This window comes from Rhinopithecus roxellana, chromosome 8 (genome assembly GCF_007565055.1).
Source record: "Rhinopithecus roxellana isolate Shanxi Qingling chromosome 8, ASM756505v1, whole genome shotgun sequence".
NCBI lineage: Eukaryota > Metazoa > Chordata > Mammalia > Primates > Cercopithecidae > Rhinopithecus > Rhinopithecus roxellana.
In genome coordinates, this window is record NC_044556.1 from 35940510 (window position 1) to 35957528 (window position 17019).

Consider the following 17019-nt stretch of genomic DNA (forward strand, 5'->3'; position numbering starts at 1 on the left):
AAAGAAAAACCTACATAAATAGTCTCAGCTTTCATGTAGAACTTGCAAGTTTTTTGTCATAATGGTCCACTACATTAGGCCTCCTTTTCCATTAATGACCTTTAAAAGGCACAGTTTTTCAAAATTTGGTTTCTAGTTTGTAAAACTTTTTTTTCATTATAGTAACATATTTTCACTGCAGAAAATTTGAAAAACAAAAACTATGAAGAAAAACGTTTTTAAAGAAAAAAGTTTATTTAAGGCCGGGAGCGGTGGCTCACTCCTGTAATCCCAGCACTTTGGGAGGCTGAGATGGGTGGATCAGGAGGTCAAGAGATCGAGACCATCCTGGCTAACATGGTGAAACCCCATCTCTACTAAAAATACAAAAATTAGCTGGGCGTGGTGGTGCGCGTCTGTAGTCCCAGCTGCTTGGGAGGCTGAAGCAGGAGAATCGCTTGAACCCAGGAGGTGGAGGTTACAATGAGCCGAGATCGCACCACTACACTCCAGCCTGGCGAGATTCCATCTCGGAAAAAAAAAAAAAAAAAAGCGAAAAGTTTATTTAAAATGCTTTTCAAGATCACAAGGTAATTACATCCTTTGATAATACCTTAAGTATTGTTAAGTGTTTAAGTGTGAGTTTGTTTTATGTGTGTCCCTTACGTTTTTTATTTGCATATCTTCAGTTATCTTTAATTTGGATTCATACCAAATATTTTATTTTGTAACTTGCTTTTTTCCATTTAAAATGTATCTTAAGCATTTGACTGCATTGTCATATATTGAAACATTACTTTTTTTTTTTTTTTTTGAGACAGGATCTCATTCTGTTCCCCATGCTGGAGTGCAGTGGTGTGGTCATGGCTCACTGCAGCTTTGACCTCCCTGGCTTAGGTGATCCTCCCTTTTCAGCCTCCCAGGTAGCTGAGACTATAGGTGTGTACCATGACACCCTGCTAATTTTTTGTATTTCTTAAATAGAGACAGCATTTTACCCATCTGTACGAAAAACAGAGATGGTCTCAGATTCCTGGGCTCAAGCAATCCATCATCTCAGCTTCTCAAAGTGCTGGAATTACAGGTGTGAGCCACCACACCTGGCCAAAACATTACTTTTAATGATGTTGCTTAGTGAAAGGCTTTCTGTGTCTTTGAAGGCTATAGTAAAAGTATTTTTCTAATACGAATTAATTAGAAACACCATCAGTATAATGATCACATTGTTTAAAATGTCATTTTTGCATGTTTAAGACAAGTGTTTATTCAGCACTGTGCTAGGTATTTTGGAGGATACAGAGGGACACAAAGCGTAGTTTCTGGCTTCACACATGCTTAAGATCCAGTGAGGGAAGCAGACATGTACCCACTGTTCTGTGGCAAGAACCAACGGGGAGGAGAGATGAAAAGAGGAACATCTTAGTGTGGACTCCAGAGTTCTGCCCACGTCTTGTTTTCGGAGCAGGTGGACAAGTGGTCAATGTGCAGGCCTTTTGCTTTAACCTTATTTATGTGTACACAGCACTTTAGATTTATGTATACACAGCACTGTAGAGCACTAGCTAGAATAGACACAAAACTGAAACCAGTAGAGAAAACAATTGGATATGGAGATTAGAAAGGTAGAGCTGGGTGTTGACAGACTGGTGTAGTTGCCTCGGAAGTGAGAATATAGATATAGATGCAATATCATTTTCCTCTGGGGAACCACCTCTTTTTCTTTTTCTTTTTTTTTTTTTTTAATGCATGCAGAAATGTTTATTTATTTATTTTTTATTATACTTTAAGTTCTAGGGTACATGTGCATAACATGCAGGTTTGTTACATATGTATACTTATGCCATGTTGGTGTGCTGCACCCATCAACTCGTCAGCACCCATCAATTCATCATTTATATCATGTATAACTCCCCAAGGCAATCCCTCCCTCCTCCCCACTCCCCATGATAGGCCCCAGTGTGTGATGTTCCCCTTCCCGAGTCCAAGTGATCTCATTGTTCAGTTCCCACCTATGAGTGAGAACATGCGGTGTTTGGTTTTCTCTTCTTGTGATAGTTTGCTAAGAATGATGGTTTCCAGCTGCATCCATGTCCCTATAAAGGACGCAAACTCATCCTTTTTTATGGCTGCATAGTATTCCATGGTGTATATGTGCCACATTTTCTTAATCCATTCTGTCACAGATGGACATTTGGGTTGATTCCAAGTCTTTGCTATTGTGAATAGTGCCGCAATAAACATACATGTGCATGTGTCTTTGTAGTAGAATAATTTATAATCCTTTGGGTATATACCCAGTAGTGGGATGGCTGGGTCATATGGTACATCTAGTTCTAGATCCTTGAGGAATTGCCATACTGTTTTCCATAATGGTTGAACTAGTTTACAATCCCACCAACAGTGTAAAAGTGTTCCTATTTCTCCACATCCTCTCCAACACCTGTTGTTTCCTGACTTCTTAATGATTGCCATTCTAACTGGTGTGAGATGGTATCTCATTGTGGTTTTGATTTGCATTTCTCTGATGGCGAGTGATGATGAGCATTTTTTCATGTGTCTGTTGGCTGTATGAATGTCTTCTTTTGAGAAATGTCTGTTCATATCCTTTGCCCACTTTTGGATGGGGTTGTTTGTTTTTTTCTTGTATATTTGTTTGAGTTCTTTGTAGATTCTGGATATTAGCCCTTTGTCAGATGAGTAAGTTGCAAAAATTTTCTCCCATTCTGTAGGTTGCCTGTTCACTCTGATGGTAGTTTCTTTTGCTGTGCAAAAGCTCTTTAGTTTAATTAGATCCCATTTGTCAATTTTGGCTTTTGCTGCCGTTGCTTTTGGTGTTTTAGACATGAAGTCCTTGCCCATGCCTATGTCCTGAATGGTACTACCTAGATTTTCTTCTAGGGTTTTTATGGTATTAGGTCTAACATTTAAGTCTCTAATCCATCTTGAATTAATCTTCGTATAAGGGGTAAGGAAAGGATCCAGTTTCAGCTTTCTACTTATGGCTAGCCAAGTTTCCCAGCACCATTTATTAAATAGGGAATCCTTTCCCCATTTCTTGTTTCTCTCAGGTTTGTCAAAGATCAGATGGCTGTAGATGTGCGGTATTATTTCTGAGGACTCTGTTCTGTTCCATTGGTCTATATCTCTGTTTTGGTACCAGTACCATGCTGTTTTGGTTACTGTAGCCTTGTAGTATAGTTTGAAGTCAGGTAGCGTGACGCCTCCAGCTTTGTCCTTTTGACTTAGGATTGTCTTGGCAATGCGGGCTCTTTTTTGGTTCCATATGAACTTTAAAGCAGTTTTTTCCAATTCTGTGAAGAAACTCATTGGTAGCTTGATGGGGATGGCATTGAATCTATAAATAACCTTGGGCAGTATGGCCATTTTCACGATATTGATTCTTCCTATCCATGAGCATGGTATGTTCTTCCATTTGTTTGTGTCCTCTTTGATTTCCCTGAGCAGTGGTTTGTAGTTCTCCTTGAAGAGGTCCTTTACATCCCTTGTAAGCTGGATTCCTAGGTATTTTATTCTCTTTGAAGCAATTGTGAATGGAAGTTCATTCCTGATTTGGCTCTCTGCTTGTCTGTTACTGGTGTATAAGAATGCTTGTGATTTTTGCACATTAATTTTGTATCCTGAGACTTTGCTGAAGTTGCTTATCAGCTTAAGGAGATATTGGGCTGAGGTGATGGGATTTTCTAAATATACAATCATGTCATCTGCAAACAGGGACAATTTGACTTCTTCTTTTCCTAACTGGATACCCTTGATTTCTTTCTCTTGCCTGATTGCCCTAGCCAGAACTTCCAACACTATGTTGAATAGGAGTGGTGAGAGAGGGCATCCTGTCTTGTGCCAGTTTTCAAAGGGAATTTTTCCAGTTTTTGCCCATTCAGTATGATATTAGCTGTGGGTTTGTCATAAATAGCTCTTATTATTTTGAGGTACGTTCCATCAATACTGAATTTAGTGAGCGTTTTTAGCATGAAGGGCTGTTGAATTTTGTCAAAAGCCTTTTCTGCATCTATTGAGATAATCATGTGGTTGTTGTCTTTGGTTCTGTTTATATGCTGGATTACGTTTATTGATTTGTGAATGTTGAACCAGCCTTGCATCCCAGGGATGAAGCCCACTTGATCATGGTGGATAAGCTTTTTGATGTGCTGCTGAATCCGGTTTGCCAGTATTTTATTGAGAATTTTTGCATCGATGTTCTTCAGGGATATTGGTCTAAAATTCTCTTTTTTTGTTGTGTCTCTGCCAGGCTTTGGTATCAGGATGATGTTGGCCTCATAAAATGAGTTAGGGAGGATTCCCTCTTTTTCTATTGATTGGAATAGTTTCAGAAGGAATGGTACCAGCTCCTCCTTGAACCTCTGGTAGAATTCAGCTGTGAATCCATCTGGTCCTGGACTTTTTTTGGTGGGTAGGCTATTAATTGTTGCCTCAATTTCAGAGCCTGCTATTGGTCTATTCAGGGATTCAACTTCTTCCTGGTTTAGCCTTGGGAGAGTGTAAGTGTCCAGGAAATTATCCATTTCTTCTAGATTTTCTAGTTGATTTGCGTAGAGGCGTTTATAGTATTCTCTGATGGTTGTTTGTATTTCTGTGGGGTCAGTGGTGATATCCCCTTTATCATTTTTTATTGCGTCTATTTGATTCCTCTCTCTTTTCTTCTTTATTAGCCTTGCTAGCGGTCTGTCAATTTTGTTGATCTTTTCAAAAAACCAACTCCTGGATTCATTGATTTTTTGGAGGGTTTTTGTGTCTCTATCTCCTTCAGTTCTGCTCTGATCTTAGTTATTTCTTGCCTTCTGCTAGCTTTTGAATGTGTTTGCTCTTGCCCCTCTAGTTCTTTTAATTGTGATGTTAGAGTGTCAATTTTAGATCTTTCCTGCTTTCTGTTGTGGGCATTTAGTGCTATAAATTTCCCTCTACACACTGCTTTAAATGTGTCCCAGAGATTCTGGTATGTTGTATCTTTGTTCTCATTGGTTTCAAAGAACATCTTTATTTCCGCTTTCATTTCGTTATGTACCCAGTAGTCATTCAGGAGCAGGTTGTTCAGTTTCCATGTAGTTGAGTGGTTTTGATTGAGTTTCTTAGTCCTGAGTTCTAGTTTGATTGCACTGTGGTCTGAGAGACAGTTTGTTATAATTTCTGTTCTTGTACATTTGCTGAGGAGTGCTTTACTTCCAATTATGTGGTCAATTTTGGAATAAGTGCGATGTGGTGCTGAGAAGAATGTATATTCTGTTGATTTAGGGGTGGAGAGTTCTATAGATGTCTATTAGGTCCGCTTGGTGCAGAGATGAGTTCAATTCCTGGATATCCTTGTTAACTTTCTGTCTCGTTGATCTGTCTAATGTTGACAGTGGAGTGTTGAAGTCTCCCATTATTATTGTATGGGAGTCTAAGTCTCTTTGTAAGTCTCTAAGGACTTGCTTTATGAATCTGGGTGCTCCTGTATTGGGTGCATATATATTTAGGATAGTTAGCTCTTCCTGTTGAATTGATCCCTTTACCATTATGTAATGGCCTTCTTTGTCTCTTTTGATCTTTGATGGTTTAAAGTCTGTTTTATCAGAGACTAGGATTGCAACCCCTGCTTTTTTTTTGTTCTCCATTTGCTTGGTAGATCTTCCTCCATCCCTTTATTTTGAGCCTATATATGTCTCTGCATGTGAGATGGGTCTCCTGAATACAGCAGACTGATGGGTCTTGACTCTTTATCCAGTTTGCCAGTCTGTGTCTTTTAATTGGAGCATTTAGTCCATTAACATTTAAGGTTAATATTGTTATGTGTGAACTTGATCCTGCCATTATGATATTAACTGGTTATTTTGCTCGTTAGTTGATGCAGTTTCTTCCTAGCCTCGACGGTCTTTACATTTTGGCATGTTTTTGCAATGGCTGGTACTGGTTGTTCCTTTCCATGTTTAGGGCTTCCTTCAGGGTCTCTTGTAAGGCAGGCCTGGTGGTGACAAAATCTCTAAGCATTTGCTTATCTGTAAAGGATTTTCTTTCTCCTTCACTTATGAAACTTAGTTTGGCTGGATATGAAATTCTGGGTTGAAAATTCTTTTCTTTAAGAACGTTGAATATTGGCCCCCACTCTCTTCTGGCTTGTAGAGTTTCTGCCGAGAGATCTGCTGTTAGTCTGATGGGCTTCCCTTTGTGGGTAACCCGACCTTTCTCCCTGGCTGCCCTTAAGATTTTTTCCTTCATTTCAACTGTGGTGAATCTGGCAATTATGTGTCTTGGAGTTGCTCTTCTGGAGGAGTATCTTTGTGGCGTTCTCTGTATTTCCTGAATTTGAATGTTGTCCTGCCCTACTAGGTTGGGGAAGTTCTCCTGGATGATATCCTGAAGAGTGTTTTCCAACTTGGTTCCATTTTCCCCCTCACTTTCAGGCACCCCAATCAGACGTAGATTTGGTCTTTTTACGTAATCCCATACTTCTTGCAGGCTTTGTTCATTTCTTTTTCTTCTTTTTTCTTTTGGTTTCTCTTCTCGCTTCATTTCATTCATTTGATCTTCAATCGCTGATACTCTTTCTTCCAGTTGATCGAGTCAGTTACTGAAGCTTGTGCATTTGTCACGTATTTCTCATGTCATGGTTTTCATCTCTGTCATTTCGTTTATGATCTTCTCTGCATTAATTAGTCTAGCTGTCAATTCTTCCACTCTTTTTTCAAGATTTTTAGTTTCTTTGCGCTGGGTACGTAATTCCTCCTTTAGCTCTGAGAAGTTTGATGGACTGAAGCCTTCTTCTCTCATCTCGTCAAAGTCATTCTCTGACCAGCTTTGATCCGTTGCTGGCGATGGGCTGCGCTCCTTTGCAGGGGGAGATGCGCTCTTATTTTTTGAATTTCCAGCTTTTCTGCCCTGCTTCTTCCCCATCTTTGTGGTTTTATCTGTCTCTGGTCTTTGATGACGGTGACGTACTGATGGGGTTTTGGTATAGGTGTCCTTCCTGTTTGATAGTTTTCCTTCTGACAGTCAGAAGGACTGTCTGTTGGTCTGTTGGAGATTGCTTGAGGTCCACTCCAGACCCTGTTTGCCTGGGTATCAGCAGCGGAGGTTGCCGAAGATAGAATATTGCTGAACAGCGAGTGTACCTGTCTGATTCTTCCTTTGGAAGTTTCCTCTCAGGGGTGTACTCCACCCTGTGAGGTGTGGGGTGTCAGACTGCCCCTAGTGGGGGATGTCTCCCAGCTAGGCTACTCAGGGGTCAGGGACCCACCTGAGCAGGCAGTCTGTCCGTTCTCAGATCTCAACCTCCGCGTTGGGAGATCCACGGCTCTCCCCAAAGCTGTCAGACAGAGTCGTTCGCGTCTGCACCGGCCCTGGCTGCTTCCCCTGTTGGTCTTCAGCTGTGCGCTGTCCCCAGAGGTGGAGTCTACAGAGACAGGCAGGGTTCCTTGAGCTGCTGTGAGCTCCACCCAGTTGGAGCTTCCCAGTGGCTTTGTTTACCTACTTAAGCCTCAGCAATGGCAGGCGCCCCTCCCCCAGCCTCGCTGCTGCCTTGTGGATAGATCGCCGCAGACTGCTGTGTTAGCTGTGAGGGAGGCTCCGTGGGCGTGGGACCCTCCCGGCCAGGATTGGGATATATTCTCCTGGTGTGCCTGTTTGCTTAAAGCGCAGTATTGGGGTGGGAGTTACCCGATTTTCCAGGTGTTGTGTGTCTCAGTTCCCCTGGCTAGGAAAACGGATTCTCTTCCCCCTTGCGCTTCCAGGTGAGGCGATGCCTCGCCCTGCTTCAGCTCTCGCTGGTCAGGCTGCAGCAGCTGACCAGCACCGATTGTCTGGCACTCCCTAGTGAGATGACCCCAGTACCTCAGTTGAAAATGCAGAAATCACCGGTCTTCTGTGTCGCTCGCGCTGGGAGTTGGAGACTGGAGCTGTTCCTATTCGGCCATCTTGCTCCACGCCCCCCACCTCTTTTTCTTTACATCTCAGATCCCTGGCCATGTGTCTGAGAGTTTTTTAGAGATATGATTTTTATTTATAAATATATCATACACAGATACACTGGCTTTTTTAAGCAAATAAAAATCATATAAACAAAAAAAATCCACAGTATGATGGGTTTTAGTTACACATAATTTGATTATAATATAGCAATTTTGATGTTGCATTAATATGGAATTCTACATGTGATAAACAGTGTTAGACTTTTAGGAATATATATTTTTAGTTTGGTAGAGCTCATGGATTTCCAGATGTATAGGCTACTTAAGCCAAAGAGTTCTTTCTCTAGCTACGATTATAATTCTTCTGATTATAAACACATTAAAAAATAATAAAGGAAAGAAGAAGAGGAGGAATGTAAGAAATAAGAAAGGAGGGAGAGAGAAAAGAACACCTTTCTGGGCATGTGTAGGGAAAGCAGCAGGCTTGACCTTCAAATGCCAGTGATATGTAGGACTCAGGGCAGCATATGAAATCTGACCAATATATTTGTGATGGCCCCTTCCAGGAACCTATGCAAAGTGGACACTCCCATTTCAATGTTTACTGTTGCCATAATTCATAATATAGACAAAGAACGTGACCTCTGTAGCAGGAGCCTTTTTTGTGACTGCTGAAGTGGTGGCTTTATTATGTAGAAGATAATAACATTGCTTCATTGCTTTAGTCTGTGTTTCTTCAAAGTGTAACTTGAAAAACTGACTAGTTTTAAAAATGGAAATGGCTCAGGAGACTCCGGAGTATTTAATGCTTTTCACACTTCGTACTGGAGAGGAATTTATTTATATAAATTATTTTAAAAATTCATTAAGTTCCTGCTTGCCTGTAATGAGAGTGGCATACTTAGAGAAATGTGTAGATATAGACCTTCTGAGTTTAAAACCTTGGATATATTCTTTAAGTAGAAGACAGACTAGAAATAATGAGAAAGCATTTGAACACAGATGTGGAATATAGGGGTGACCAGAAAGAATATGTTCATAGTTGTTAGCTTATGGGAATTACAAAGGGTTTTAGTGTCAGACCTGAGTCAGTGGATGTTCTTTTAAATTATTGTTACAAGGTTCTGCGTAACCTACTGGTCTCTGGAACTCTTATCACAGATTGTGTGGATTCTACCTCACTTTCTTAAGAGCCAGCAACACTGGATTTCTCTCAGTTCCTCTAACCACTATGTTCTTCCCCAGCTCAAGTAAGTGCTATTGAATGTCTTGTTTCCTTTACCAACATTTCCCCCACTGCCCTTTTTGCCTTGCTGGCTCCTATGTATCTTTCAGGTTTTGGCTACAGTGGCACTTAGTGAAGTCTTCCCATAACCCCCAGATTTAGGATCTAAGTTGTAAATGCCCACAATACTCTGTATAGTAGTCCCCCCTTATTCTTGGGGGATATGTACCGGATCCTATATATACTATATTTTTTGATCTAATAACCCAGACAGCTACTAAGATAGCCACTGAGTAACTAATGTGTGGGTAGCATATATGGCATGGATATAGGGATGATACAGCAGGACAAAGGGATGACTCACATCCCAGGTGGGATGGAACAGGATGGCATGGGAGTTCATCGCAGCACTCAGAATGGCGTGCAGTCTAAAACTTATTAGTTGTTTATTTCTGGAATTTTCCACTTAATACTTTCAGACCAAGGCTGACTGTAGGTGACAAACCATGGAAAACAAAACGTTAGATAAAGAGGAACTCCTGTACTTCTCTTTTATAATGTTTCCACGTTTGAAATTTCTTCTTCAATGTTTATGTTCCCTGCAAGACTTTAAGTTCCCTTTGGGCTCACTCTCATTCACTGCATTTAGCCCTAAGTACCTACTCCTCAGAACTCAGAAATGACTAGACTGTGTCATGGAAAAGTAGGCTCTTATGAAACAGGAAACCTGTACTCTATAAGTCAAAAGGGACCGTGTCTCTTACACATACATACGCGTGTGCACATACACACACACACACACACAGAGAAAGAGAGAGAAAGAAACAGGGATATTCTAGGACAGCGCTTACAGTGTTTACAGTGTAGGCTCTGAAGACAGATTGACTGTGTTCACATCCCAAGTCTGTCACTTACTAGCAGTGTAACCTTGGCCAAGTTACTTAACTTCTCAAAACTTTAGCTTCTTATCTATAAAATGGGAATAATTATAACCTACTTCAAAGGTAATCATGAGGAGTGAGTTAAAACATATAGCATATAATATAATAAATGTAATTAATATGTATATAGTAATGATAATAATTCTAAAATAACAGCCCTAGTCATCAGTGTTTCCATTTCTTGTTCTTGTCTTATTCCTATGCCTCTTCCACAGAAAGGAAAGTTTTTGGCTTTTCCTGCTGTAGACTCGTTATACCCAATGGAGCCAGAAGATAATAGATTCAAATGGTTAGCTTAGCCTTATTTTATATTTCAGTCCAGATACCATTTGTGAATATGTTTTAAAATGTTAATAAGTAAAGAACAGAATTTGAGGAATTGACATATAAGCTATATAATTAAAACCTACTTATAAAGACTCATAGAGCTTGCTGCTTTAATGAAGAATTGAAGAAATTGGTGAAGAATTTATTTTAGTGATTTGACAGAGCCAAAATAAAATCAGTTTCATTGTTGAAAAAACACAATTTAACATAAAGTTGTAGACAGACTGTTAAAGAGTGCTGTATCAGTTAAGTGTCTTCTAAAATTTCATGTATTCAAGGATGGAGAGGGTCAAATGGATAGTTAAAAATACAAATTAAGGCCAGGCATGGTGGCTCCCACCTGTAATCCCAGCCAGCACTTTGGGAGGCCAAGGCAGGCAGATCACTTGAGCTCAAGAGTTTGACACCAGTCTGGGCAACGTGACAAACCCCTTTCTCTACCAAAAATACAAAAATTGACCTGGCCTGGTGGCATGTGCCTGTGGTCCCAGCTACTTGGGAGGCTGAGGTGGGAGGACTGCTGGAGTCCCTGAGGCAGAGGTTGCAGTGAAACGAGATCTCACCTCTTCACTCCAGCCTGGTTGACAGAGTGAGACCCCATCTAAAAAAAAAAAAAAAAAAAAAAAAAAAAGCTGATTCACTTATTCTGTTTTCTAGATACACACTAAATCTATAAAAACTAAACTAAATCTATAAACTAAATCAATAAAAAATAAACCATGGCCTTGGCCTTTAGATAGCTGACAATTTATGTTTAACAATGTATATGGTATTTTTGAACAGCTTTTGTGCCGTAGAATGAATATGTTTTACTATGAAATGTATAGATACTGATTATCTAGAAAAGCATTGTAAATACTCTTTGTTTTTACAAACAAGTAGACAGTTTGATTTATTATTTCTTTTAGGGAATCCCCTTCCTTGAGCCAGGGAGCCAGTCTGGCATTAGGCTAATCTCACCACTTTCATGGAGTCTTCCCTTACTGCTATAGATTTCACGAGGTAGAAGAAATAATAAGATGGACTGCTATTCTGAGTCTTGGTCTAATGGAAAAGGACTAGTTTGTAACATTGGTTGTGTGTTGACATGGTTGTATTGAACAGTTTATTGAGAAAGTCACCAGGTTGTCTTGCAGACATCATTGTAAAGAAGAGAACTGAAACATGATTATGCCCATCCTTTGCCTTTAAGGAAAACAGATATTTGCAAGATTATAGCATCTATGGGTGTGATTTCAAGACTAGCGAGTTCTAAAAGAAAAATTATTAGAAGAAATTTTTATGGGTGTACAAAATGCCCTGAACAGCTCAGGTTTCTTAAAGGATGTGCATGATTAATAGATGAAAGGAGCACATAATCATCACACAGTTACACAGTGCTAAGATTTTAAGAAATAAACATTTAAGAATTTTCAAAGACCAAAATTTAAAACGAGCCGAGATGCCTCAGAGTGCACAAAGAACTTTTAAGGTTGTGTTTGCAGCAAGAACAACAAGAGGGAAGGGATAGCTCACTGTCTGAAGAAGATATTCTTAATGTTTGTTTACAGGTAAAAATCAGACCTATACAATTCTTACTTTGCTTCTGTAATCCTGCAGTAGCAGAAATCCTTTTCCCATAGTAAAAGGTAAAACAAACAACCTGAAACGGAGGAAATTAAACAAACAAACAAAAAATATGAAAAGATGGAGTATCATTCACTTTAAATGAATTTAAATTTTCAAGACCCAAATGAATTGCCTCCCAGGAGTTGATGGACTCAGGTATAATCTTAGGGTTATTGTCAGTATTTTTTTATTTTTTTATTTTTTTAACAAAATCACTGAGAATATGGGATAAATACTTGGAGACAGGAGAGAGACAAATGTCCCAGTTTCCAAAAAGGAATAAAGTATATTGCAAAAACCCAAGACCAGTTCCCTACTTTAAACTGTGGTAAAATTGGAAGAGATTGTAAAAAAATGAAACATTGTGTTTAGAAGAGAATGAGATGATCACCATGAATCAATATGAATTTATAAGAATAAGACATGCCAAACTGACCTAATTTTTTTTTGCTTTATTTTCAGTTTTATAATTGCTACTGAATTAGAGAATAGTAAAGACATGTTGTATCTTGACTTTAGCCAAGTGGTTGACAATGTTTCCTTATCTATCCTTGTGGAAACATGATGAAATTAGATTGTAATTAGATTGATTTACAGCTGCTTGCCTGACCATCCCCGTGCCAGCATGCCCAGGGTTTAGTTAAATAATAGTTACTTTATATACTGGTTCCTCACAGAGAACTGGTGGTGAACATTAATTTGCATATATTCAGAAAGTATGGATTTGTAGTTATTAGGTTTTTTAAGGATTTGTGTGTTGAAACTTGAGTGCCTAGATTTATTCATATGATTGAGGTTTCTGTTAGGGACTTTTTTCCAACCGAGCTGTATTTGTAAGTTATATAAATCTGTTTTTAATTTATATATGTAACCTTGACTTATAAATTACTTAGAAGTCAAGGCATAATATTAGCATTTAGAGCAAAGTCTGACTATGTTAAGAATGCTAACATTATGAGGAATCTTTTCTTTGTTCAGTAACAACTATATTAAGCTCACTTGGATGTTTTTCATACCTTTGAAATGTCATTCCTGTGAACCATCCCTAAATAAAAGGCAGATGTTCATATACAACTTGATAGTACAGATATACTCAGCAGTGTCTTTTTGAGTCAGTGTGTCTGTTGGCCTTCTGGTAATCCCACAGTCAGCTGCCTGTTCAAGATATTTACATCTTTTGGCAGTCCATGATAACTGCTACATCCAATTTTTTTTTTATTAATTGTTACTTGTAGAGACTGCAAACCCATAGTTAACTTATTAAACTTTCATAATTGATATTTCTTTGATGCTTATAATATTTTGCCTCTAGCCTCAAAAAAGTGTGATGACTTTTTTGAATACTTGCAGATGTTTACATAAAATATCACGATTATTTATTTATTTGTTTATTTTTGAGACAGAATCTCACTCTGTTGCCCAGGCTGAAGTGCAGCAGGGCGATCTCGTCTCACTGCGACCTGTGCCTCCCAGGTTCAAGCGATTCTCCTACCTCAGCCTCTAGAGTAGCTGGGATTACGGGCACATACCACCATACCCTGCTAATTTTTGTATTTTCAGTAGAGATGGGGTTTAACCATGTTGGCTAGGCTGGTCTCGATCTCCTGACCTCAAGTAATCCAACTGCCTCGGCCTCCCAAAGTGCTGGGACTATAGGCATGAGCACCCGGCCAAAATACCACACTTACAAAATTGTCCCTCACACTTTTCTTTGCAACTGTTCATCTTGGTGTTACATCTAGAATCCCAGTAGAAGTGAAGGGTGAAAAAAAGAGTGCAATTCCAGCCTTGGCCTCTCAGTCTTAAGATCTTGTAGGCCCTTGAAAGAAGAATTGAGGCCCTGCGTGGTGACTCAAGCCTGTAATCCTAGCACTTTGGGAGGCCGAGATGGGCGGATCATGAGGTCAGGAGATTGAGACCAACCTGGCTAACACGGTGAAACCTCATTTCTACTAAAAATACAAAAAATTAACCGGGCGTCGTGGCGGGCGCCTGTAGTCCCAGCTACTGGGGAGGCTGAGGCAGGAGAATGGGGTGAACCCGGGAGGCGGAGCTTGCAGTGAGCTGAGATCGCGCCACCACACTCCAGCCTGGGCGACAGAGCGAGACTCCGTCTCAAAAAACAAAACAAAACAAAATAAAACAAAAATTGAGTTGTTTCAATTATTTTGCCTTAAGAGACCCATTATGCTGTATTTCTGATTTTATTGTGGCTTTGTCCTTAATTATATCTAATTTGGTGGTTGTTATTTTATAGACTAAAATACAGTCTGAGTTTTTAGCATTTTATAGTTATCTTTGTAAGTTATACTGTATCTGACAGTAAAGCTTCAAATTAAAAAAAAGGAAATAGTGAGTTAATAAAACAAAGTATTGAGTCAGATTGTCTTTTTAAATTATTCATGTATTATCTTTTATCCAAATTAAGTCTTTTTCTGAAAATATGTTGTATAGCAGATTTTTAGATATCGGAGCCTACATTATGTTATTTTTAAGTGGGGAAAAAACAATGATGCATTCTCTGTCCGTTCAAAAACCCTAACCAGACTTCCCCAAGTATCACAAAACACCTTTAGGCAACTATATAGCGATTTACCAAAACCTTTTTATAACATTTACAAAGCATTTGAGATATCTCTTACCTGATTTTAAAAATACTTAATGAATTCATTATTTGGTATATTTTTGTTCAATAAGCAATGAGACTATGCAGTATTGATTATAAATTAGCATTTTATTCTATCTAGTGATGAATAGTATACTGTACTATTCTGTATTATAAATTTTAAAAATGAAATAATATTATTCTTATCTAAATAATACTTGGGTTAGTGGGATCCCTAAATGCTTAATAGAAACAATCTCTGGGATCAGAGATTCTTCTGTGTTCATCCTGGTAAATATCTTTCAGGTTTATTAAAATCACAAAGGCTCCCCCTTGCTCAGCATCTATTTTTGGCAAGACAAAAGAAGGATTTTTTAAGGTTTGTGTATATTAGTTTAGGGTCTGAATATGTTTGCTGAACTTTTGACACACACTGATTTCCTGCTTATATTAGCACTGTCTTGCATAGGTTATGTTCATTTATACATATGAGAAGAGCAAAAGAGGGAATTAGAAATGTAATATTGTGGAATAATAGTTAAAAGAATTGGCTGATCTATAGTATTTGATTTATCTAACCTTGTCATAAGTGTGTTGCTCTAAATAAAATAGTATACTTTAATCAACTGTTCTTATTAGTAAAATAATCTATTTTGCTTTAGCATTGATTTTTTTTCTAATTATCTGAAGCCTTGTCTAATGAACAGTGGTTTGGACTACTTGGAGTTTCATTTTAAGTTCAACCCTTAGTATAAATTCATTGCTATCAGATTTCTGCAATCCTATTTTTTCTGCTTAATATTTCTTTGAGAGCCCTTATATTTCTCTATTTATTTCCTATTTTCCCCACAAATAATAGAAAATCTTTGACTTTCTTAATTATTCATATTGTATCTAGGAGTCAAGCAAGTGGACAGAAAATGCCTGTTAAATCTAGTGATAGGCAGAAGACCGTAAGGTGGGGCCAGTTTGGCCTTTTCGAAGATCAGAAAGATGGCCAAGCATAGGTGGAGCAGTGTTTGACAGTGGGAAGAGTGACCAAATTAGGATCAGAGATGGCTGGAGTCAGAACATGTAGGGCCTTCCAGTCGCTGTTCAGGTTTTAGATTTTGATGCAAGTACAAGATATCTTGGGGGACCCTAAACAGAGTAGTAATTATCAGATTTATGTTTTAAATCTCACTCTGGCTGCTAAGTGGTGGGCTGCAGAAAGGAGACAAGAATAGATGCCGATTAGAAGGCTGGGACAAAATTCCAGATGAGGAATCAGTGGGGGCTTAGATTAGGGTGGTGGCAAAGGAAATGAAGAAAAGTCAAGTATGTCTTGAAAGTAGAACTGACAAAAGTTGCTAATGGGTTGGATCTGGATGGGTAGAATGAAAAGGAGAAATCAAGGATGATTTCTAGATTTCGAGATTGTTTTGCAAGCTGATGGTGCCTTCTACAATAGGGAAAATGTTGGGGAGGAAACATTGGGGGCAGATAGAATTAAAAGTTCTGTTTTGGCTATCTGAAACTTGAGATGTTTATTTGACTTCCAAATATATCTGCAATATATATGGATCAGTTTGATGAGTTTAGAGCTTGGCAGAGGTAGATCAAGGACGGAGACATGATATGAATGTGGAAGTTATCATTATATAGATAGCATTTAAAGCCATGGGACTAAATGAAATTACTCTGAATATTTTTGTCACCCTCTCTGACCTGTACCTTCTCCATCCCTTACCATGTAAAATTATTCTCACATTATGTTGCAGGTACATATTTTAATTATAGTACCTATAAATAATTTGGTTTTATTTTCTTTTTAGTAAAATACTCTGATTCCTTTATCCAATTTATAGGTAACTGGTTTAAGAGTATTCAGTTACTAGCTTCTATATTTAAGTGAACGTCTAAAAATTATGCATTTATTTTCTGTTTTTTTGTCTTTGCTCCAGGCAAAGTCATTAATAAAGATTTGCGGCATTACCTAAGTCTTCAGTTTCAAAAAGGATCAGTTGACCACAAACTGCAGCAAGTGATCAGAGATAATCTCTACTTGAGAACCATTCCATGTAAGTATGTGATGGAATAAAAGAACTGAAGCAGAAATGTCCTTTCTTAACTAATTAAACATCTACAGATAGTTTGATAGAGTATTTCACATGAAATTGTGAAGACTAAGTTGGGAACAAAAATGAAACAAAATTGGATAAGAAGAAAAAGTTTCAGAGAACTTGAGAGGTTTTGTTTTTAAAAGTAGAAAAACTGGGCCGGGTGCAGTGACTCACACCTATAATCCTAGCACTTTTTGAGGCCAGGGCAGGTGGATCACTTGAGGTCAGGAGTTTGAGACCAGCCTGGCCAAATGGTGAAACCTTGTCGCTACAAAAAACACAAAAATTAGCTGAGTGTGGTGACAGGCACCTG

The 17019-nt window shown here is 38.6% G+C and overlaps 1 protein-coding gene across 5 annotated transcripts in view; it reads left to right on the top strand.

Annotated features, from left to right (window-relative positions):
- MAGI3 (membrane associated guanylate kinase, WW and PDZ domain containing 3) overlaps nt 1–17019 on the top strand; it is a 306588-nt gene that overhangs the window by 164927 nt on the left and 124642 nt on the right. For 4 of the 5 annotated variants that reach the window (XM_030935106.1, XM_030935105.1, XM_030935108.1 and 1 more), the window contains exon 2: nt 16548–16664. The exons of the other annotated variant lie outside the window; for it this stretch is intronic. In XM_030935106.1, the coding sequence (XP_030790966.1) occupies nt 16548–16664 (117 nt within the window). The remainder of the gene's footprint in view (nt 1–16547; nt 16665–17019) is intronic. 5 annotated transcript variants of the gene reach the window in all.